General features: G+C 36.1%; 1 protein-coding gene across 1 annotated transcript in view; it reads right to left on the reverse strand.

Moving 5' to 3' along the window:
- Nucleotides 1-88: 88 nt before the first annotated feature.
- Nucleotides 89-25,684, reverse strand: part of pias1a (protein inhibitor of activated STAT, 1a) — a 43,344-nt gene continuing 17,748 nt past the window's right edge. The window contains exons 3-14 of the mRNA XM_065267932.2: nucleotides 14,509-14,593; nucleotides 14,349-14,396; nucleotides 14,143-14,233; nucleotides 11,758-11,892; nucleotides 11,022-11,127; nucleotides 8,517-8,590; nucleotides 7,651-7,811; nucleotides 6,980-7,110; nucleotides 5,087-5,273; nucleotides 4,265-4,404; nucleotides 4,138-4,178; nucleotides 89-4,047 (exon numbers count right to left, since the gene is read on the reverse strand). Coding sequence (XP_065124004.1) covers nucleotides 3,763-4,047; nucleotides 4,138-4,178; nucleotides 4,265-4,404; nucleotides 5,087-5,273; nucleotides 6,980-7,110; nucleotides 7,651-7,811; nucleotides 8,517-8,590; nucleotides 11,022-11,127; nucleotides 11,758-11,892; nucleotides 14,143-14,233; nucleotides 14,349-14,396; nucleotides 14,509-14,593 — 1,484 coding nt within the window. The 3' untranslated portion in view covers nucleotides 89-3,762. The remainder of the gene's footprint in view (nucleotides 4,048-4,137; nucleotides 4,179-4,264; nucleotides 4,405-5,086; nucleotides 5,274-6,979; nucleotides 7,111-7,650; nucleotides 7,812-8,516; nucleotides 8,591-11,021; nucleotides 11,128-11,757; nucleotides 11,893-14,142; nucleotides 14,234-14,348; nucleotides 14,397-14,508; nucleotides 14,594-25,684) is intronic.

Consider the following 25,684-nt stretch of genomic DNA (forward strand, 5'->3'; position numbering starts at 1 on the left):
ACAAAAGTGTTAGAAGCTAAAACATTAAATCCAAAAATAAAATCTTGTTTAACACATTAGGAACAGTGTTAATTGCAAATGGGTGTATGTGTTGTTGAATAGGTTTATGTTGTGATGATAAAAAAAATGAACAATCACCTTGTAGGCTACTCAATGTAGATTCTTAACTTTCCACATGAATCTGACATTTATTACTAAGCAGAATGGCATTGAGATAATTCACTGTACGAACCAAAGTTAGCTCAATGCATTTTATTACATCTAAATGTCTACATAAACATGTAACATTCAATAGGTAAACAATTTCTTTCAATGCATGTAATAAATATTTTTTCACTTAGTACTTTATACAAACTGACATTGGTCTAGTGTACAATATGTCTTCCACATCTTAAAAATCTTTTTTCTCTCTAAAACATGCCACAGACACAGAGTGGATGAAGTTTAAGGCAGTGAGCATAGATGTCAGCTTACTGAAATGGAAAATAAAATAAATTTGGACCTTGACACCAAGTCCACTCGTAGCACAGCATCTAAAAAATATATAAATTATTTTGTTGTAATGTTGCGGATTCCACTTTAACACATAAATGCACATCACTGGAACATCCAAGGCTGTACAATTTTTGCCTTGTATCGTAACAAAAAACACTCATTCATACACACACACACACACACACACACACACACACACACACACACACACACACACACACACACACACACACACACACACACACACACTCCCTTTAATCACTATTACCAAAATTGATGGAAACTGTCATCAAGTTCTGCTTGTGTCATTAAACCCAGATTGTTTAACCTCGTTAACAAACCTTTCCATTTACATAATTTCAAATCAAAACAATAAAGGACGAGAACTGTACATTTTAACATTTACTTGTTAAAATGTAAAGAGTCAACCATTAACACTGCTAGAGATTAAATAATAATAATAGTATATTTGGTATTCAGTATTACACAATAACAGCATCCATATTTTTGTCTCCATGGCTGCTATCTTGTTCATTACTTGACCAATTACATTTCCAACCAATCAACTATGCAAGACACAATCAACTGATAGACACACTAAGCATATCTAACACGTTCAGGGGGAAATATGAATTGATAAGAGGTTTAAAGAGAAATGAAAATAATAGAGCGAGACTTATCAAGACTTAGCCCATCAAACAACGCTAAGCGTGATAGCTAAATTTTTTCACACGCAATTACCTCATTTACAAACCTAAATACACTCAAGGATGTCTGGACAGCACATGGACCTTGGGAGTGCCACAGCAGCAAAGGCTTAGTGCTAAACACACACACACACACACACACACACACACACACACACACACACACACACACACACACACACACACACACACGCGCACGCACGCACGTGCACACCAGTCAGCCTGTTTCCTATAAGCAGAAATAATAAAAAAAGAAAAGAAAAACTTTAGATATTTTCTTCAAACAGAGCATCTCTCCAACACATTACTTCTTTTTACAACACAATATAGGTTTCCTAACTAAATGTTTCAAATACTTTTTGAACTTAAAAAGCGACAAACTTCCTCTATTAACTCCTAGCAGCACATGAAAGGACATATCAAACCTTGGCTAGTCAATCAAATTATTTGTTTACAAACACTGAATTTGTAGAAGGGGGAAAGAGCTTCAAATGGGTGCCATGAGCTTCAGCCTACTATAGACGGTTTCAGCAGTAACAACATAAACAAACGGCTTTCGTGGAACAAACGTAACTTCTGGTAAACTCTGCAAAGAATCAATAACTATAGATTATAATATAAAAATAAACAACAAGTAGTATACCAAATCATAGCTAAAGCGTATCAAACATTACACTGAGTAAAGCTGGGTATCGATTCAGATGTTCCAGATCGATTCGATTTCGATTCACAAGCTATCGTATCGATTCGATTTCGATTCAATTTTCTGATTCCGTTTCTCGGGTAGGTTTTTATACTCGATTCTCGATTCAACTCAATAAATATAGATTTAATACAAATACTTTATTAATAAAAAAGAACAATGAACAGCAGTTTACAAGTGGGTAATTAATAAAAAGAAATGAAAAGCCACAACACTATCGTCGTCGTCTTGCTTGCGAAATCTAAAATGCTTCCATACCTCTGACTTTTTATGTGAAGGTGGCATCAACGTCGATGAAGCACCATGAAACCGCCATTTTAAGCACTGAATGAATGACAGGCTCACCTCTCCTTGGTAACATCGCGCAAGGCAAAAAAGAGGGTGACATCTAGTGAAGAAGACTAGTAATTAGATTAACGGTAATCTTACGTTCAATGTTTGCGGAAATAAATATGAAAGAAAAATAGATTCTGCTCTTTGATAATCGATTTTTAATCGACCACGTTTAAAAAACGTTTAATCGAAAAATAAAAAATTTTGCCCAGCCCTAACACTGAGCTAACGTTACTGTTAAAGTGTACTATATAACGTATACAATCTTACAGATCAGCTCCCATCACATAGCTTTGATCCATGATCGCCGTCTCCCCACAAATTAAGTAAACCAAAATATTTGTTATTTTCATCGAGGTATTTGTTCCAGAGTTCAGTTTAGCCACTAGGCAGACCGTTAAACAAACAGAAACCAGAAGTTAAGTTCCGCCCAGACATAGGTCCGATGAAACCGTCTATAGACTAAGCACAAGACATAACAGGCTCAGTCTTTCACACACAAATCACACTCACAAACAAGGCACACGTGACACAACAGCAGAAGAAATAAAGAGTGGCCATAGGACCTCTTGCTCTTGTACAATACCAACAGTACCAAACACAAATGACTCAACAGACAATTGAAGACTAAATTAAATGAGACTGGAGAATTAAGACATACCTCAGTCCCTGTTTGAGGTCTATGAGCAAATATATGCTCACACCTTAACATCTGCGCCACTGCTAAATCTCCCAAAAATGCATTCCTTCTGAAACATGGAAGTAAGGTGTAGCGAAGGAAGTAAGGTAGAGAGGAAAGGATAGAAAGAACGAACAATCAAACATGGTAGCCGCAGAGTAAATCCTTACGTTCCATACACGGTGTATGATTAAGTTCACTGAACTCACAAGCTCTCACTCTAGAAACTTCAACACTAAACAGTGTTCTTTTGGCATCGAGCAAGAAAAATATGAAGAAAGCGGATGCAAATGTAGTTCGAATTATATTTCACATAAGAATGATGAGGTCAGATATTGGCAATCCGTAACAATGCATTTACTTCCAGTTGGTAGAATGAAGGTGAAGGAATGTTTCTTAACGCCCCATATGCCTCACGTAAAACACTACACAAGATAATCCTGCTTGTTTGAAGGAAACACGGTGCGGACTGTCCAGTCAAGTTTTGTTGGGAGGCAGTCCAAATACAGCCATTGTGCACTGTGGAATCAGACGTAGTATACAGATGGGGATATTAAAAAGTTTTCACCGAGCTGTGAGGGAAAAATATCTTCAGTTTTCAAAAGAGATAAAACTCAAAGTAACTCAGCAAGCCGGAAAAAACTCTTTCAAGTTTACATATACATTAGATGGCTAGATAGATAGTTATATACAAAAGTGAAACAAAAAATATATTTGTTCTCTGTACACAGCAACGATTATCATCGTTTACAAAAACACCCTTCAGTCATCCTGTATGTCCTGTTTCTATCCCAATGTTAGGAAGTCTCTTCAGTCTAGTTCTCATGTGAGGATCTGGTCCCAGGTCAGTCTAACGAGATGACGTCTGATATGGAGCCATAAATAGCAGATGTTGGACCTGATTCAGAGGCGGGGCGGGGGGCTTGTGGGTGTCCCAGGCTGTCCCGCAGGCTGTTGGAAGAGACCAGGCTGCCGGTACTGCCGCCGTTGATAGGGGGGAGGGTGCTGCTTACGGGAGTGGAGGGTGGGTCCAGGAAAAGCTGAGATGAGCCGTACGGGAGAAAGCGACTCAAGAGAAGGTCATGATCTTCAGAAGCTGACGCAGCCGCTGCCATCACCATGTTGTAATGCTGGGAGACGCAAAGCAAAATTAAAATGAGTCAATACAATCATCTGCTTTAATAGTCACAGTGGCTTGACATATGTGTGGATTGCGTTACCTGATGATTCTCCCCTTGTAAAAAAGGAAAAAAGTTGAGATCTGGAAAGGTAACACGGACAAATTAGAACAATCGTTTATGAGCAAATATTCCACATGAATCGTGTGATCTTGTTTGTGTTTTGTACCTGACAGGTCAGTGGGCGTGGAGTAGTAGTGGCGGTAGTCCTGAATTAAAGGGGGAGGTGGGGGAATGTAATTGGTGTCCACTTGTGGCATGCTGGGAGTTCGACTCACAGGAGATGCTTGTGAATGGAGATTCAGGACTCTGCGAACACACATACAGTACACGTTACAGTATTGACAAAAATCCTTCACAAATTAAATCCAAACGGCTCCAGGATGATAAACAAAGGTCTTCTGAGGGTAATCCGCGCGGTGTTGTTGTAGAAATATCCATATTTAAAACTTTATTAACGAAAATAAATACCTTCCGGTAGTGTTCACACTTTTCTTAGTGATGTATGACAAATTCGGAGGGGGGGGGCACAGAGCAGCAGCAGAGTAGCCTCCGTAGGCTGCGTAAGCTCTCATCCTGAATGCGGACGCGACTAAGATGGCGGCGCTACCGGAAGGTAGTTATTTACGTTAATAAAGTTTTAAATATGGATATTTCTACAACAACACCGTGCGGATTACCCTCAGAAGACCTTTGTTTATCATCCTGGAGCCGTTTGGATTTAATTTGTGAAGGATGGACGCACTTTTTTTGGACTTGAAGGTAGTGGACCCCGTAACTTCACATTTAATCAACTGAAAGATCTAAAAAAATTTCTAAAATATCCGAAAATGTGTTTGTCTGAAAAACGATGGACATATGCAACTCGGACAGCTTGGGGGTGAGTAAATCATGGGTTTGATATCATTTTTGGCCGAACTATCCCTATAAAAAATAAAATTAAACAATGTAAACATTTTTCAAAGGTTTTGCCTTTGAGATGATCATTTACCCTTTATCGATCTGAGGAGAGATGCTGGATAGTGAAGGACAGCTTCTCTTCAGAGGGGGTTCTTCATCTTCCTCATCTTCAGATGAGCTGTCAAGAGTCAAATCGATCACTTCCACTTTTTTGTTGCTGCCTCCATTGTTGCCGTTTGTTTGAGAGTTCTGTTCTGGTAGCGCTGTGTGACACCCTCCTGATTACACACAAAACACACAGAAAAACACACTGGTCACATGAGTCTGACACAACAAAAAATAAATAAAATACTGCTTTGATTTAAGAATAATTCAATGGGGGACTAGATTCAAGCAACCTAAAAATGTTTTATTACTGTCAACTTGACACAGCAGGGGGCACCACATTTTTTAATGTGTATACTTGGCTTTAAATAAGAACTACCAGGATTAATAAAAATATCAACAGTTCTTGAATATGCCCCAAAATGTTTTCTATTCTACAGGTGGCCTGAACTGTATGTGACCGCATCACACATGTTCACGCATACCATTGGTCAAGGACTGCATTTCATAAACCTGATAGCTACAATATGATTTACAAAAAAAACTGTCATTTTACTTTTAATTGAAAAATATGGAAAGCACACCTCTAAGAACAAGTTCAGGTAATACGGTTAATACAGGCACTTAACAAAAAGGGCTTAAAGGGGACATATCATGAAAATCTGACTTTTTCATGTTTAAAGCAAAAAAGTTCCCCCAAAAATGAAAATTCTGTCATGATTTACTCACGCTCATGTTGTTAAAAACCTGCATATATTTATTTAATCTGATGAACACAAAGGAAGATATTTTGAGAGATGTTTGTAACCAAACCGTTTGTGGACTCATTCACTTCCATAGTAGGAAAAAGAATAAGTGAATGGGGACCACAAACGTTTTGGTTACAAATATTTCTCAATATATCTTAATTTGCGTTCATCAGAACAAAGAATTTTATATACAGTAGGTTTGTAACAACATGAGAGTGAGTAAATCATGAGTGAATTTTCATTTTTGCTAGAGCTACAATTGGGTCCCCAGAGTTTTAATCAACCCAGTAACTTAGTTTTGGTAAACCATTCTCTGCAAGCATGTGAAAAAAATAGATCATTTAAATTTGGCTCCCCTTCTGATGTCAGAAGGGGATAATATCGCCCCTTTATCTGCAGAGTTAATGTACTCTTGATTTGATATCTTAAAAAAAGTCTTGTAAAATGTCCTCTTTAAAACATCACATTTGTGACCATGGACCACAAAACCATAATTAGCACGGGTGTATTTGTAGCACATTGCATAGGTCAAAATTATCGTTTTTTTTATACAAAAAAGAAAAAAAAAGTGTTGCATGAAGATATTTTGTAAATTTCATATAAAGATACAAAAAAATTATCATTATTATTATGTTGCTAAGGACTTTATATGTTCAACTTTACAGCTGATTTTCTCAATATTTTAATAATATATTTCCAGATTTTCAAATAGTTGTTTCTCGGCTGAATATTTTCCTATCTTAACAGCATATCCTTCCATACATCAATGGAAAGCGTATTTATTCAGCATTCAGATGATGTATAAATCTCAATAAAAAAAATAAAAAATCCCTAATGTTTTGTGGCCCAGGGTCACATAAATGGTGAAATTGTATTTTTAAGTATAATTGAAAGCAACAAAGTGGCTACACTTTCATGTTTTTTATTTAGTTTAATTCTGGTTATCTACATGCAATGTTGTAGGAAACAACTAAACTGTAATTTTATTGATGACCGATTCCCAAATATCAAGTAAGGAAAAACCTAACTGTTCCCAGATCATTGGGTTATATGTAAGGTTACAAAATAACTACAATATACAACTGATACTAAACAGCCTGTAGGAATGATGAGCAGTAAATGAAACTTGCCATCTATGCCATTGTATGAAGCAGACACTTCCTGCACTTCCTTTTTCGACCTCATGGGGGCCCAGTTGCCATCTTCCTTAAACTGGATTTCATCACAATCTAGACAGCTGTTCAATATCTCCATGAACAACCTAAAGAGTAATGCATGTGTGTGAGAACAGAAAAATGGTTGAAAATGGTAGAAAGGAAGATGGAAAACCAGAATGAGGGAAGAAAGATAAAGCAGTGACATTAAAAAGCATTATCTAATCTACTGTAGTCACTGATGCAGTTGTACAATTTGTTGCAAATGTCAAACTTATAATAGAAATTGTACGCATTTATGCATGATCAAATGTTTATGTAAATGACACTGAAATATAAATGATGTGCTAACAATTACAAAGACACTACTTGCATTTTTCAAGATTATGTGTGTTTTTAAAATCGATGAACAGATTCCTATTTAATACTATCAATAACAAATAACATTTTTTGGTAAAAAAGATCAAAACATAGCCATAATTTGTCATTAACAAGTCTTAATAATTTGTGCTGGTCATTGCATCACACAGCCAAATCAGAATTTTAACATTTATGCAACAAAATCACATACAGCAGGACATTTTACTTTGTAAACATCTGAATTTGCAGTTTGGTTTTACTGTTTTGCATTTACATGTTAAACATACCCATCAATGATGAGGTGTTCATAGGGTGCTTTTTTGTCACAAACAGGACAAACCCACGTGGGTTTCTTTTCATTCATCTGGATGTAGAGCGTACCATCGAAACACTGCAGGTGTGAACACGTCAACGCTCGACACGGAATCATCAGCCGCATCTTTCCCAGCTGTTTAATATAAGCAGAAGTGAAGACAATCATGAGGAAACGATTCACAAACACACACATGCACATGCACAGAGATATAGGCAAAACCCTGCATGGAAACATTTAGGCCTACACGCGTGCACGCACACACAATCATGTAGACAAAACACATCCTGCACGGAAAAAACTTTTGAGCACACCAGCACACACAGATGTGGGTTTGGAGACAGACGACGAAATGAAAAGAAACAGGAGGATAAACATGAAGTAAGGTTATATAATCACTACAATATACAACTGATACTAAACAGCCTATTGTTTTAGACACAGAGATAAATCACAGCAAAAACAAAAGTTTCAATATGAAACTCCTGGATATGAATCGTCTGTAATCAGTCTTTGCTCGACATGATGTCCAAAACAAAGCCTTTGAAAGATTATCTTTTTAAACAGGTCATTGTAAGATCCATGTTCTCATGCCAAAAACACTATTCAGAGTCTATGAAAGTTAAAACACATTGTAGCATTAACTCAACACAAAGTACATCTAATTTCATTAAACTTCGGGACAAGAAAAGGAAATAACTTTGCTAAGCACCAATGCCCAATGCAGGTAATAAAGAAACAAGTGTTTGAAAGATATCTAAACATAGTTTTTCAAACCCATAAATTACAACACGCATTCATGTGTGTTTAACTAATTGACCTGACAAATAAGATGCTTACCGGACATAATAATGACACTCTTAGACTGGTGGTCGCTATTTCACTGTCAGGGTCTGCTGTTAGCTTTTCCTTTACTATAGGACATAAGCAAAAGCACATGTTAGCACACATTCAAACAGAAAAGACATTCAATACACATGAATTGTTATTAATAAAAGTTACTTATACTTTTGCAAATAGATGGCCGGTGGGTCCACATTATATTCACTTATATACAGCATTTGAAGTGCGCTAATAACTACAAAGAGTCTGCTTCTCTGTGTTCACTATATCACTATAGCTTGGATCACAACTGTGCTGATATTCGGTACAACAGCACTTCTACTAATGTAATTGCTTAAAATATATTTTAGACTCTGGTTATTACAGGACAAACACAACACAGCCAGAAACTTTCTCTTGACGTCACAATTCATCTGTATCTAAAGATGCCATGTGGGACTTTCAGAAGGACCTCTTCGAAGAAATGCAATATAATATACATAACTATATTAGCAGTGGTGTATAAAGACCTTACATAATGAACTGTATTGTTTATATTACTTAGAATGAGTCGTTTTTATCTACATATACCGCAGGTCTTCTTACATGGTAGTCGCCGCCATGTTTCTACAGTAGCCATAAATAGACAAACTGTTCTACAAAGCGCGTTTCGCCATTACAGTTTCTCAGACGATGACATTGTCCTGTGGCGGCTACCGTACATTCTGTATGCGTTTTGAATTTGAAATTGAGCTTGGTTGCAATTCGCAATCTCACCACTAGATGCTGCTAAAAAACCCACACTGGACTTTTAAATGATGAATAATGTTAAATTAGTTATGCTACAGAATTTGGTTGCTCTGTTTTTAACAATCCTCCTCAGACAGTTTATAGCCTGCAGCTTAAAATTTAAAAGTAACATGGAAAGTTCAAAGGGGAGACTAAAACAAACAGCAATCAGTGTAAAGTAATACTGTGATGTTGCATCTGTCAGTGATTACCATACTAGACACACCAATGCTTTATGACGTCTGCTCTATCACACTGTAATATAAGATAATATGCTTAATAATTATGATAGGAAGACTGTCAATTTACAATTGATCCCTGAGCACTACTAAATCTTTATAGGGTGGTTTCCCAGACAGGGATTAGCTTAAAGGATTAGTCAATTTTCTTAAAAAAAAAAATCCAGATGATTTACTCACCACCATGTCATTCAAAATGTTGATGTGTATCTTTGTTCAGTCAAGAAGAATTTATGTTTTTTGAGGAAAACATTCCAGGATTTTTCTAATTTTAATGGATTTTAATGGACTCCAACACTTAACAGTTTCATTGCAGTTTAAAATTGCAGTTTCAAAGGACTCTAAACGATCTCAAATGAGGCATAAGGGTCTTATCTAGCAAAACGATTTACATTTTTGGCAGGAAAGAAAAGCACTTTTAAACCATAACTTATCGTCTTCCTCCGGTCTTGTGACGCGCCAGCGCGACCTCACGTAATATGTCATCACGTCAAGAGGTCACGGATGAGGTATGCGAAACTACGCCCCAGTGTTTACAAGTGTGGAGAAAGAGGACCGTTACGATGTCAGTTTATTGTTTAAAATGGTCAGCAAGTGTGCGTTTCATATTGGTAACACGTGACCTTTCGACGTCAATGCGCAATTACATGAGGTCACGCTGGCGCGTCACAGGACCGGAGGAAGATGAGAAGTTGTGTTTTAAAAGTGCATATTTTTTATTTTTCTTGCCAAAAATGACAATCGTTTCGCTAGATAAGACCCTTATGCCTCATTTGAGATCGTTTAGAGTCCTTTAAAACTGCAATTTTAAACTGCATTAAAACTGTTAAGTGTTGGGGTCCATTAAAGTCCATTAAAATAAAAAAATAAGAATCCTGGAATGTTTTCCTCAAAAAACATACTTTCTTTTCGACTGAACAAAGAAAAACATCAACATTTTAGATGACATGGAGTAAATTATCTGGATTTTAAGAAAATGGACTAATCCTTTAAGACAGGACTAGGCCTTAGTTTAATTAGAAAATATAACTAGTTTGAACAAACATGCCTTACTAAAACATTACCTGTGTGCATTTTGATGCAAAATAAAAGGCATTGATGTATCTTAAGATATGTCAGTGCAAGTTGTTTTCAGTTTGGACAGCTCTTACATTTATTTAGTCTAGGACTAGTCTAATCCCTGTCTGGGAAACTGCCCCAATAAGCTTAAAAAAAATAACTAGTCCACTAAGTATTATTTTCAGGATGTTTTATAAAGATAAAATAAAGAGATAAAATAAATCTCAAAACCTTATAATTTCGTAGGCCATGATATAATTTTTCCCTTGGGAAACAGACAGACAGAAAAAGACAGACCTAGTTCTGTGTCAACTTAAACTAGACCTAAACAAAATTCATACATGGGCAATATAGGACAAACATCTGCATTGTCAACGTGAGATTAGTAAAAACCTTCAAGTGAAACTTCATTTGTATGGAGAGCGTGTACACTTACTGAGTGCTCTGGAGTGATCTGGGTTTCTGATCCCTTTGGCTCGTAGCCTCTGCAGCAGAACTGTAGATGACAGCTGTTTGACCAGGTACACCGCCATAGAGTAACTCTGAGAAAACACAAACTGTAAACATTACTACACATTTCATACTCCAGTACAACACTAAATAATACGTCCATTAAAATAAATGATTTCGCAAATGTGTGTTATAGGTGCTTTTTTATTTAGGAACATAAATAGCGATATAATAGTATGTCTTATTAAACAAATTCACATTGAGACAATGCGATCCCAGTACTTGGCTATTGTGTGGTGCTATAAAAGCCTACTGCTGTAAAGTACTAGGCATCTTTTATTTATAGTCTAAGGTCAGCTCTTACATCATGGTTTTATCAGTGACATATGAACAGGTTCAAAAATAAAGAGCCCAGAAGGTTCAGCAAGAATGTATAACTCATATAATTCTCTCACGTCTCCTGAGCAAGAGTAAAACATTCAAGGAATCTACCACAGAGAACGCAGACAGCCTTTTACTTGCTCACACAAGTTATATGATAAGTATTATGAAATTCATATGCTTGTGTGGTTATATTTTATGTGTGAGAAAACAAGTTAGCTCAAAAGATGAAGATGTTCCATGGACTAAATATATTCATGTCTGCCTAGTCTTATTTTAGACATAGTTTTAATGATCATCTTATAATTCACACCTTAATTATATAAAAAGTATTACCCTACCCGTCCAATTTCTGAGGTCCACGACACAACAATTGTGTTGGGTACTGTTGTGGACAGCCTGATCAGTGAGGTAATATTAATGGGTCTGCTGGGCCTCTTTGGTTCCACTCCATTTTTGGTAGGAGGGAGATATCCCTGTTTAAAAAAAACAATAAGAAAAACTTAAAAATCCCACTGTTTTTGTAAGGGTGCATACAAATAATACAATGAAACATAAAAATTGCATTGAAATATGTTTGAAGGATTTCATCATTCATCAATTAACTAAATGAGATGCACATTAACAGAGGTGTTTTGGCAGGTGCCAATGTTTGGCCAAATTTTGGCAAGAAAGCAAAGTGCCTCTCTAAAAATATGGATCCGTAAATTATCAGAACACAAACAAACCAATAATGAAATAGAAAAAATATGTATAAATGTGTCTCTAGAGTACTCTAGTGTCCAAAATCAACCAGTCTGAAAATTGGTTGAAATAGGTGCTTATAAAGTAAACAACTAAAACATCTGGACAACACAAGTCTCAATCCTAAAAACATTCACCTCTGTGCCTAAATTACAGTGGCACATTCTTGTTACTCTATTATGGTTAATATTTTTAGAGAAATGTAAAAATTTGACCCATGCTTGCAAAATGAGTCAGAATGTGCTTAGTTTAGTTTTGAGCTAGAGGCAAAAGAAAGTATAAATGTCGATTCTGGGTCGAAATGGAGGTTTTCACAAAAATAAGTATATTAAGCCCTCGCCAAGCAAAGCCAATGCTCCAAATAGTCATTAAACATCTAAATTATCTTTATTTGTACGCTTTCTGAGAGATATACTGTCCTAAATGCCTAATCTAACACAAAAATGCATCCATATGCACGTGACATTTTGGTTTTGGTTTTAAAACATGCAGGAATTAGAAAGTAAAGTGCAGGAATTGCTTGATGTTAAAAGAATTACTAACAGAGATGAAGTTTGAGACCTTATTGATGTTAAAAGATTTATTAAGAGTGACAAGACTCCAAAACGATTTTCCTTGTGCTGACTGACAGATTTGAAGCTGCAACACAGAAGCGACCCGATATATAGACAAATATCCAGAATGACAGTTTTAATAATGTCTGTTTTGACAAGAATTAACGCAGATATCAAAAGCTGTCTCAATGACAATCAAACAATAAAAGAAAAAAAATTGAACATATATTTTTCCTATGGATATTGTGTTTGCCAAATGTATTCGTTTTACCAGTGATTTTAGGGTATGGATGCTGTGATTTTGCTTTTGACTTCGCTGACTCTTATCAACTTAAAACAAGTGTAGCTCTGTCATTTTATTTGTGAGATTTCAACAATTGATTAAGAGAATGTCAAAATATAAAGAACTCATTTTTGAAAATGTGCCCATTCTGACTCACTTTTCCAGCACGGGTCATAAATGTTTAAAACTAAATTTAAAAACAGAAACTTAATGACAAATGTGATGTGACATGTTTTAAATTAGAAGTAAATGTCAATATACAAAAACATACAAAACATTGTAGCATGGATTATTGTTTGTTATAGCATAGGGCAGGGGTATACAATGTCGGTGCACAAGCACACCTGAACAACTAATCAAGGTCTAAAGTGTCACTTGAAAACTACAGGTAGCCGAGGTTTTATCAGGGTTGGAGCTTAAATCTGCAGGACATTGGCACACCAGGACCAACGTTGCCTACCCCTGGCATATGGTATAGCCTACTAATAGTGGAAGGTTAATATAGCTCTATACTGAGAACATGAAAATAAAGGACTTGAAGGGACATTTTTAAAATTCCACCATATGCTGTAGTATTGAAACATACTGTATTGCTGCGTCCGAAATTGCATACTGTGACAGTAGGTACTGAATTAGATGATATGCCTACTCATCAGCCGTTAAAACAGTAGGTACTATATAGTATGAATATATATGTTAATATAAATAAATTTTAACTTAGTACATCTGCCAGTTTGATACATCACGTGACATAGTTGTCATAACAACAAGTTAGTTGTTAATTTGAATGATATGAAACAAGCGCAATTTAAGCGCAACTGTTTAATTTATACAATTGCTTTTGAATATAGCAGAGTTACCGCTTTTGGACATTTTTGAATAAAACAATGCCTCTCCTCTCCTATGTAAAGAATCTCCCGGTGCTCATGGGACATTAAAATGTCCATTGAATGAACACTTCTGGAACTTCTGGTCATCCGGGTACTTTTTGGTTACTGTTTTTCGAATACTATGAATTCAGACATACTACTCACCTCGCCTACTGCTTTTCACTTACATCATAGTATGAAAGTATGCAGTTTCAGACGCAGCATATGTCTGAGTAAAAAGTGATGAATAGATGGACAGATATGTAGTGTACTTACTGGGAGATTACATGGTTTTCCATTAACTTTAACACAAAGATTTGGGGGAAAGTGGTCCTCCTGAGGGCAGCTTGTCTCTGATAAACAAAACCTAAGTGTATTTAAAATATGAACAGTTAGTTCCAGACTAGCCCTCTAGAGCTTTAACCATTTATATGATATTGAAACAATAATTTAAACAGTGCATTAAAACATGAATTTCTTACCGTAACTGTACTTGAACTGTAAAGTCACATTTGGTCCCCGATATGTCCCTGTAAAAAATGCATCTCCTAAAAGTTATACAAGGGAACTCCTCCTATCTTTGTGTATGCTTTGTTACACAATATTATTTTAAAAGAAAATATTATGAATAAATTGACTCACATTGAGCTGCTGACTTGTTGGACTTGCTGTGGCGTCAACGCAAAGGCAAAACACGTTTCCTGAAACCTCTGGCTGTTATCTGAAGCTGCAGAGACAGAGAGAAAGCAAACCAAGTAAAACTGACATTTCCTTTCATTGCACACAGTACCACGCAAAAATATATTTATTTAAAATATGCAAAATATTTGCATCAAAATTTACACGAGATATATATATATATATATATATATATATATATATATATATATATATATATATATATATATATATATATATATATATATAGTTGTAAATTTTGATGCAAATATTTTTGTAATGTGAAACTGTTACCACCAAAAATATGATATACTGCATGTAGGGGTGGGCGATATGACCAAAATCTTCTATCACGATAGGATTCCTTTTATATCATGAAAACGATATGTATCACGGTAGAGGTTATTTATGTTTTAATTAGGTTTTTCTGTTATTAAAATCTTTAATACCATAGAAATGTTCATAATTCTCACAAAAACCTTATACAAGGATAAAAAGAAGATAAAAACAAACAAAACTCAAGCTCTCTGAAGATAAACAGTCAATGATAAAGGAATGATCATAAATAATTATGTATGTATGTATATATTTTTATTTACTTAAGGTAGAAAAGTGATTTATTCAAAAGCAGTGAGAGATTTTCTCTTAATGCTGTTTCATAAACATGAGCAAAATTAGGTTACTTCCCCTTTAAGAGCAAAGTCTGGACCCAATGTTACACAAGCGTTTTCTCTTTTAGCTGTTCACTTTCTCTTAAGCCCTTAATGGTCGTGTTTATGAGGATACTTGCTAAGAAAGGAATGACGCACGCATTATGTGTATGTAAGGCTAATAAAGCTGGAAAAATGCTCACAAGCTTAATGTGCAGTGGTTGCGCAACTTGCGCGCTCCTGACAGACAGAAAGAGCAGCAGTTGCGCGTCTTGCACACTCCTCACACAAAAAAAGAGCGCATGCATATAGATTTGTGGTTTGTTTCAATGGCTTAAAATAACTTGTTTTAAAACTGCGGTGCTTAAATACGTGTACAAACGTTACGTTCTCGTGACCACGCGCACAAGAGCGTGACGTGGGCGCGTAACCCCGATAGAGACGATAGTCCAAAATCTCTACCGGTTGCCAAATTTCTACCGGTTAATCATGTCTACCGGTTTATCGCCCACCCCTAACTGCATGTTTAAAAAAAAAAGACATATTATGTGATCTATTTTACCGAATTAAAACATACAACACGGTGCTACCAGAATCATCCTACAAGTTGTTGCAAACTGTGCTTTTAAGTACACTTTCGCAACAAAAATAAATTGTGCTGATAACTGAGTCTCTGCTACATCAGATGGCATTTTGTTACTGATGCCTTTTTAAAAGAGATTGCTCATTTAGGCCAATTAAGATGGCCATTCGGCTGTATACTTGTCCACTCGCATAACATTTACTTGCACATTCTTAAATTGAACTAAAGATCACTAGAGAAATCTTGCGATTAATGAGACATAAAATAAAATCCACGCTGCTCAGTCCCACTACAGAGTCACAGATCTTCATACCACTAATTTTAATGTCTCCGAGCTCAGTGGTTCAGATTTTCAGGCAGTGTAAAACTAACACAAGCCACACGCATACACTCACATCCCATTTCCCTGCTGATCTCCCCCGCTTAGTTGGACTTTATGTAATTAAAACATGCCAAGGCATATGACTCTTTCATCAGCTAAAACACTTTAAAGAAAAATCAACAGACTATTAAATGCGAAGCCCAATACTGTTTTTGTTTTCAAAAGATTCATTAAAGTGACAAACCAAAACTGTGGGTAATGTGGGTGGGCTTATATGATTAGCAAGCGGCATCATGATGTACTTATGACAGCCCAATACAGATCTTCAGAAACACAAAATGATTCAATTTCCATCTTCTCTGTAAACCTTTTCTTTTCTCAGTAACATTACCATTTCCTTTCTCGACACATGCTGCATACTCTCCCCAGTCCCCCTCCTCACCGGTTTCATATTAAATTCACCTTCTATTCTCCATTGTCTTTTCTTTTCGTTCACACATACAATACATCATCCTAGATGGCAGGTCTAATTGACTTTCCTCCTTTTCATCAACATACAGTAAAAAAACACTGTGTGTGTGTGTGTGTGTGTTCCTGTGTTCTTCTGAATATAAGTGCAGGACTGGCGTGTCTGTGACATTGTTATGTGGCTAACAGGTGCTGCTACCCATCTACCCACTCTCTGACAGACTGAAACTCCCTCTGCCTCTTTCTTTTCTTTTCTGCTTTGCTTTTATTCATTGTGTTGGCTTGTTCTCTTTTGCACCTTCATCAAATCTCTCGCTTTCCTTAACATGAAACAGCAGGAATGCAATCAGACCTAGAGAATGGACTCGACGACACATAATTAGCCTCCATTTCTATTCTCACAGTCAATACAGTGGAGGTAAGAGATGAGAGAGAGACTAGGTGGGAATAGAAGGAAATAATGGTGCAAAGATGGAGAGCAAGCAACAAAGAAGGATTGACATGGAGAGGCTGATAAAGAGAGAGAGAGAGAGAGAGAGAGAGAGAGAGAGAGAGAGAGAGAGAGAGAGAGAGAGAGAGAGAGAGAGAGAGAGAGAGAGAGAGAGAGAGAGAGAGAGAGAGAGAGAGAGAGAGAGAGAGAGAGAGAGAGAGAGAGAGAGAGAGAGAGAGAGAAAAAGAGAGAGAGAGCAAGTTCCCTCCCCCATGTCTGCTCTAAAAATAGCACAGCGGTCTTTATCATCTGATTTGCTTCAACAGTTGGATGAAATGTGGACGTAAAGGCCTGTGTGTGTGTTTCAGTTTATTCATCTCTTTACACTTAATTAACACAGCCACAAATTGTGGTTTGTTGAAATGTGCGGAGATAAGCGTTTGCTGTGTCAGATTGGAAAGTGTGGTATTACCTCAAGGCAAAACTAAGCATGGAGGACTGATTTGTTTTGATCTAGAAGATAATTTTATACTGACTTCAGTTCAGAATGGGATCATAAGCATTTCTGTCTGCTTTTAAATTTTTGCTTTTATCTTGCTTTCTTTCACAAAGGAATGCTTTGCAGATAAGACCCTTCATTGTTTACTTTACTCCATGGCTGGCTTAATACGTTGTGTGATTTATAGTGATGTCTGGGTGTTTGTGAGATAAAGTTGTTTTAATCCCTTAGACAGCCTGGCTGAGTCATGTAACAGGATACAGAGTTAAGTAATAGTTAGCCTAACTGTAATGAGACACAACTTGTGTATGACTAAACTTGTATCATTATAGTAATACATCTTGCAACATAGTAATAACGCTTTGCTTAAAGCTTAATTATACAAGAATAATGATGAGGTTATGCCAGTTTTTTTTAAAGTCTAGATGATTAAATACTTTACAAATATAGTGCCTGGCCTGTTTTTTTGTTCCCTTTTAATGTGAAACCTGATAGACACAAAGAAATAGATATGTTATAACATTGTTACGTGACAATTTTAAAGTAGTAGGTTAAATAATGTAAACCTGTGTAGTCACACAACCAGTTTTATTTAGGTATGAGTTGCTAAACACTTTAAAAACGAGATAAAAATAACCTAAAATAACCTGTGCTGCAACTTTAACCTTTATGCTCACAGCCCCATTCTAAGTTTCTGGAGATGATTCATTTTAATAAAAACATGGCTCAGGAAAGCATGGGTCTTCAACCAGGGGTCCGCGGCCCACAGGGGGTCCGCAACGGAACTGCAGGGGGGCCGTCAAATTATGTTTAATCACAAGCTTTTTTTGTTAAAAACTTAAAACATATGTACAAAACGTTGTTCCCTTTAAGTTGCACACATGTGCGGCCGGAAAGGCTTATTAAAGTTCAGTGCAATTTTAGCTTGTAGACAAAAATATAATATCTGAAGACTAAGCGCCCACTCAGGAAGTAACAGCAGTGACAAAAAAATTGTCATAAAACAGGTAAATCATATAGGCACGTTTGTCTTTTTTTTTTCAGAAAGTTATTTGATAACCCCTAGGGCTGTAACGATTAATCGTGTGTCCCATTAAAAATGCCTGTCTGAAATCGATTCTGAATCGCAAGGCTGCGATTCTTTGTTTCATGCACAGCTTGTGCGTGTACTACGGCATTTGGTCAGTAGGAAGTCCTTATCAATCTAAAATCATTATGAGCCAGAGTCGTTTAACGTGCATTTAAAAACACTCATTAAACAAAATTATTCAAAATATTCTTTATTATCATGAAAATACCTGAAACAGCGAAATAAATATTCCTGCAGACATTTCCTGGAATAGCGTTTGTAATGCTACTTCTTATGTTTCTGCACAAGAGCGCCCCCTAGCTTTGGGATGTGCGGGATTTCACTGTAATTCATTAAAATTAATTCACTGAGAAAACCTTTGCACGATTAATCGTTACAGCCTGAATACCCCCCCAGAATAGACAGACTTTGTGCCATTCACCATGATCAGTTATCTTTATAAACTGAAAGCTCAGGTTAAGGTAAATGTGTAATAATTGTCCATCTCACAGTAAAATGTAAGTATTAAACTGCAAATACCTTAAAATAATAATTAAACTGAATCTACTTCAACAACACAAAAACTCAAAAAATGATGCATGTACAACAACAGGCTAATAACATATTAGTGCTAATGGACTGTCTTAACATAGTAAGGCTGTGTGACAGTATGGTTTCTATTTATAAAACAGTTAGTTACAGTCCTTGATTCTGATTGGTCAATAGTTGTGCTTTACCTTGCGTTGTGCCAAATACAAAAAAAGCAGACTTGCATACCTTACTGCTTACTTAGATATCTCTGTTTTACACAATTAGTATCAGGGTGTCCCTGCTCCATGCCTCTCTCATATAAGGGGTCCCTGCCCCGAAAAACATTGAAGACTCCTGCTCTAAACCTCAATGCAAGCCAATAAAAATTCCTTTCAGTTTTTATGCAGAGCACAGAGGCAGAATGAGAGAGAGAGAGAAAGAGAGAGTGAGAGAGAGAGCGAGAGAGAGAGAAAGAGAGAGAGAGAGAGAGAGACATGCCTTCATAGCTTATTTTGCATTATTGTATTGTCTGCAGCTAATTTCGCATTTTTGTATTGTTTGCAGTCATAACAAGAAATCTGTTTTCAACTTGATTTGACAAAGAGAGAAAGAGATTGGGGGAAGAGGTCTCTCTTCATTCAACATGCATTATCAAAAACAAGGCAAGGCACTACCTTTAAATGCAGCTCACGCATCTATTATACTAGTTAACCTATCAATTATTCTGACCATTGATGAAATAAATCATCATTTATCATTATAGTAGTGTTTATTCAAGAGAGTAGATGCCTTTTTAAAGTTTCAGCTTAAACTGCTCATACTGGTCTTGCTCTGTGGGATTATATTCATGCTGCTCTGATTCTGCAGAATCAAGATACTAATTAATAAAATAAATTGGCCTTTACATAAAGAAAACACATAAAAAATGGCCTAATGCCTGGCTCACACCACAGGATAATCGGGCCGAATTTACCCCGATTTTCCCCTCCCGAGAATCCGAGGGAAAATCGGGCAATGGACCTTGATCGGCTCCGAAGTTCGGCCCAGATTATCCTGTAATGTGAGACGTTTAAAAGTCTAAACTTACACCTTGCGATATGCTCTCAAGCAAATCGGGGCCGCCCCGATCTTATCAAACATGTTTGATATTTAGGATTTTAAATCCGCATAATTACGTCAGTACTATCACAATAATCAATGAGAGACGGAGATGATTGACAGCTTTCGGGACCGCGAGACAAGCTGCAGTACGGGTAGACAGCGCAGCCGGAGAAACAGTTTGTGGAAGTTAATGTTTCATTCTACTTTCATTCCACCACAACTGCAGCTCGTTGGGGCAGACAGGCGATTTAAAATATCGAAATGAATTCCTCGCTTGATTCACGTTGTGGACTCTTTTATAAACATTATCTAAAATATCTTAAAAACAACAGAACATGATGATGGTCAGTCACATCACGCACCTGCAGCTATTCTGTGTATAGAGGAAATTTAATAAAATATATAGGCATACACGAAATATGTTGCACTTAAATAATTAGCATATTAACAAAACGAATTTAAATTGATATGACGATTTTCAGTTCTTTTTTGTGACGTGCTCCACAAACGCACAGAAACTGATTGCTGAAACACCGCACACTTGTGAATCTGATGCGCCTCATATCCAGACTAACAACGTTTCACATTAAATTACATATTTGTCCAGAACCATTGGTAATGTAAATACTGAATTTAACACTAGACACTACACTGCAAGATAGAATAGATTAGAATAAAATAGAAACTTTACTGTCATAATAAAACTATAATGAAATTTGTTTAGAAGCTCTCAAAGACCAGTAGCCTCAGAAGAATAAACAACAAAAATAGAATTTACATAGTATATAGCTAAAAATAATATCACTGCAGAGCAGTATATATACAGTGGAATTAAATAATGCAAACAACAGTGCAAAATAAAGTTTAACCAAGCATAAGTCATTTAGCAGCAATGCTTATAAACCTACAATAATATTCCTGTTAGGAAGAAACAGGAAAACAGAGCATACATCACTTAATAGTAACTCCTAAATGTGCAAAAAAAAAAAACAAGTGATATATAGCCAATTATATTTAAAATATGTTTTTAAATAGATGTTTAAATTTAAATAAATCTTGCATAAGGATTAGACCTGAGTTGGTGCTAGATTGTGCACACATCTACAGTATGCATTCAAACACTGCCTGCATAACACATCCTTAAAACATATCATGATCATTGCCATAAACAAGAGCTGAGGAGGAGAAATCACCTAGGTTTCAAAATGAAAGCTGCTACTTTGTAAATATTTAAAAAGAAATCATAATAAATGTATCATATTCTTCATTCCTTTATATTCTCTTCTCCTGAGGTGACGTGAAGTGCTTGCTATGGCAAGATAATCCTAATAATATCCTTTAGTGTGTGATGCACTAGGATTTTAAATTCCTGTAATGTGAGCATGTTTAAGATTTGAGAGAAGAATATCTGACAAGATTCTCCTTATGTGTGTGCTGCAACCAGATTTCATAATCTGCCAGGATTTTAAAAATCCTGTAGTGTGAGCCAGGCATAAGTTGTACTTGAAATGCCATTATATTCCAGCATGCCAGCAAGTGACAGAGATAATAACTGATGCATGGATTGTAAAAGCAGAATAATAATGTTAATGTGATTATAACAAGTTAATTACTTGCTTCCCGTAATAATTCAGACGTATGCATTTATGGCATTCAAAAATAATTTAGACCAAAATAAAACTTAGGACATAGTTTACTAACAGTCATGCTGTGACTTTCTGTTATCAGCAGAACATAAAAGATTCGATTGTAAAGACTGTCCTCTTCCCTATAGAACATTTTTCAAGATGTAAACAACACTGGTCCAGAAGCACTTCCTGTTGTTTCACATTAAATTTCCTGTTGGGATCAGTATGGATCAGTATGTAGGATTGTGTATGTAGGATTGTGGCCAAAACTGGTATTGCAATCACAAAACTTGTGGCTAAAACTGGTACTGCAATCACACAGCTGGTGGCCAATACACAAAATGACAACATAAACATCAGTTGAGGGCTGCAACTCCACTTTTTAAATGACAATATCCTGGCCAGACCACTGTCGTCAGTGATATAAGTATTTATCAGGGCCATTTCATGATTAATTGATATACATTTCTTACATACTGTTCCTTTAAGTGTTAAAAAACTGATAGCCTAGTGATTCTGGGACATTGTTGTTGTTTACATCTTGCAAAATGGTCTATAGAAAAAAACAGTACAAACATTCTTTAAAATATCCTTCTTTGAATCCAGCAGAAGACAGAAAGTGACAGGGGTTTGGGATGGCCCCGAAAAGTGCATCCTTTACAGAAGAAATCCGTACACTTCAGGGGGTTAATGAAAGACTTCCGAGGGAAATCAATCAATGTGATTTTGTTAAAGCGTCTCATGCACATTCACCAGTTTCAGCGTAAACTATGTACGATGCTCAGTGACGTTGTGACGAACGCGGAGAGACCAATAAAAAAACAGCAGTCACAGAGAAGAAGTCTAACCAAGAATTTTAAAGAAAATGGCTTTTTCGATATAAGACAAGAGGATACTTATCTCTATCTGTAGCTAGAACAACTCAACGCACAGGTTTCATGAGAGTCTTTTCTCACCAGATCTTTCGAATTGTATGCTACGCATAATGCGCATTGGCGCTATCAGAATATAGTTACTTTAATTTATTAATTTTAAATAAGGATATTTATCTAACAAAATTGCATTGATTACTCATAGTCCTTTATTATCCTTAAGTCCTTTATTAACCCCCTGGAGCCATGTTGATTACCAAGTAAAGGATAGATGCACTTTGTCATGTTTAAAAGTCGTGTACCCTGTTTTCTACATTTATAAAGCTTGGAAAAGCCAGGACATTTGGTAAAATAACGGTTGTGTTCGTCTGAAAGATGCTGTACATATGTATCTCAGATGGCTTAAGGGTGAGTAGATCATGGGGTAATTTTAATTGTTCACTCAACTATCACTTTAATTCTATTCCTATATCCTTTATTTTCTTTTCTGTAAATAGAAGTAGTAGTATAAACACACTCTATTGTCAGAAACTAAACAAAGCACATGCCTGTAAAACTGATCCGGCATTACAAAAATTTCAATTAAAACCATAAAAATACATTCGCTAGAAGAGACATATCTATATATAGCCATAGAAAAAGCAAACATTAAATTAATCAACCTTGGATACATGCAAGGGCTGGGGTTAGACACCACTGGAATGCAGTCTATGATTCATAAAAAAAAAACTCAATAGTCTGAACCTGTGTTACAGCTAGACTTTGTATGCTTATTTGGTTAGTGTTTAATGACTAACTACATTTCTACAGGAGGTTCCATGCATACCAATTCTTAGGAGAATTCCTACGACAATTTTATTAAAAGCAAAACTGGTATAATGCTCTCTGTACCAGATATTTTTGGCACAACTTCGCTCTACTTGACTTTTTAAATGTACTACACATCAACTTTCTCATGTGAAATGCAAAAGCTTCAATGTGTATAGTATGTGATCTAAAGACTATATGTATATTAAATAACCCCACTAAAAGCAAAACAATCCAAACCTTAAACATTAAAACACATTTCTCAGATAAAAAGAAATCTACAGATGACAAAATCACCGCTCAACAAACAAGAAAGCAAGCAAGTGAAATGGTTACTTAACAGTCTAATGACAAAAATATGTGTGTGTTACAACTTGCAAAATTATAATAATTTATCTTAAGACTTATTCACTGCCTAAACTAAAATACACAGACATACTGTCACACCTTTAAAAAAAAATTCTTGGATTTATTATTAGCACTGTAAACACTGAGGTCTGTCTGCAGGCTTATGATTTATACTTTAGCTGTTTGGGGTGGATGGGTTTTGTGAAAAATTCTAAGTTTGTTAATTTGTGAGTTAGGTATTTAAGTGTGTTTTCAACTTCTACCTTCGTGGAAAATTTACTAACAATTTCTTAGAAGCCTAAAGTCTTTTTCTTTTATTGTTGTAGCTCCAGAACTGTGTCCAGGCATTCCTAGCACAGCACCACTAAAATGCAAAATTTAGAAACAAATTAAGGGTGGGTCTCAATTTTTGGAGTGATGGAGCAATTTTTGTGCCAGCTTGTGTTTTATAGAGAGAGTGTACGGTTTATAATGCTGCAATTGACGCAATGCCACAAATATAAAATGAAAAACAAAACAGCTAAAAAATTCCCATATTGCATATACAAGATTTACTAATTTCATAATTACATAATGCAAAACTTCACTGACTCTAGTCAGTGAGAATTATTTCTTGGCAGTAAACTCTCAATTCTGTTGCCATTGTCAAGAATACCTAAAATGTAACTTTTTCACCCTGGCTGTAGTTCAAAAGTGTATGCTCTAGGACAGGGGTTTTCAAACTTTTTATGTGTGTGGACCACTATTTGTAATCAAGAATTTTCGCGGACCACCTTATATTACTAATAATATTTTATAATAATAAAATGTGTCCACACAAAGTCCTGAATTAATCTGCACATCTAAATAGTCTTACTAGCACTAAAACTATAACTGGTCATCACATCAGTACAACAGGTTTCTTAACCTTATATCATTATTATTTATATACATATTCTTAGTGTTGGGAAAGTTCACTTTCTACATGAACTAGTTTAGTTCACAGTTCACAAATTTTAAAATGAACTAGTTCAGTTCATAGTTCATATTTGAAAATGTTAAACTAGGTCACAGTTCCAAAAATGAACTAATTTATAGTTATTTTTTTCCCATATTATTTTTTTTAAATGATTGCCATTATAGCCCATATAGAACCACCACAGACAGCAATTATTTGATCAGTTTTAACACTGAAGCTAAATGCGTCAGATTCCATCTTTATGTCCAACTTTAAATCCTTATCCAACCAGGGTTTACATTAGCATTGACTGTCTTTTAATTTTTGTATTTGCTTACACATACCTTAAGAAGGCTAGTCGGGTGGGGGTCGCACCCCGGGTGAGCGCTGCGAGGCATTGCGTGTATGACAACTCGCAGGTATTGCACACCACACGTGCACGTTAAATAGCGTGAGCTTAGTCAAAGTCTAATTCAAGATCCGGAATATGCGTTAGCAGCCTATGTTAATCGTTAATGATTTAGGACAAATATGATGTTATTTAATGTTAAACTATTTGAGTTGCTCGGCAGGAATTTCAGGAGCGTCTGTGTTGTTGTGATGACGCATGCAGCGTGACTGGTGAACACCGAGTGGTGGCGGTGTTGCCAGATTGGGTGTTTTTTCCTCTACACATTAAGGCCTGTTTACAGTGTGTTTTAGTCGGGTTTTCGCCTGGAAGAATATACAAATCTGGCACCCTATTGAACGACGTTAAACTGAGAGAGCGTGCCGTTCACAGGCACCAGAATGAATGAGTTCACAGTAACGTTTATTAGGCAGCAGTACACGTTCGCCCAAAATATGAACGAGTTTGTATATTAAAATATACATATTCTTATTTTGCCTTTTCACG

The sequence above is a fragment of the Paramisgurnus dabryanus genome, chromosome 2, assembly GCF_030506205.2.
Source record: "Paramisgurnus dabryanus chromosome 2, PD_genome_1.1, whole genome shotgun sequence".
NCBI lineage: Eukaryota > Metazoa > Chordata > Actinopteri > Cypriniformes > Cobitidae > Paramisgurnus > Paramisgurnus dabryanus.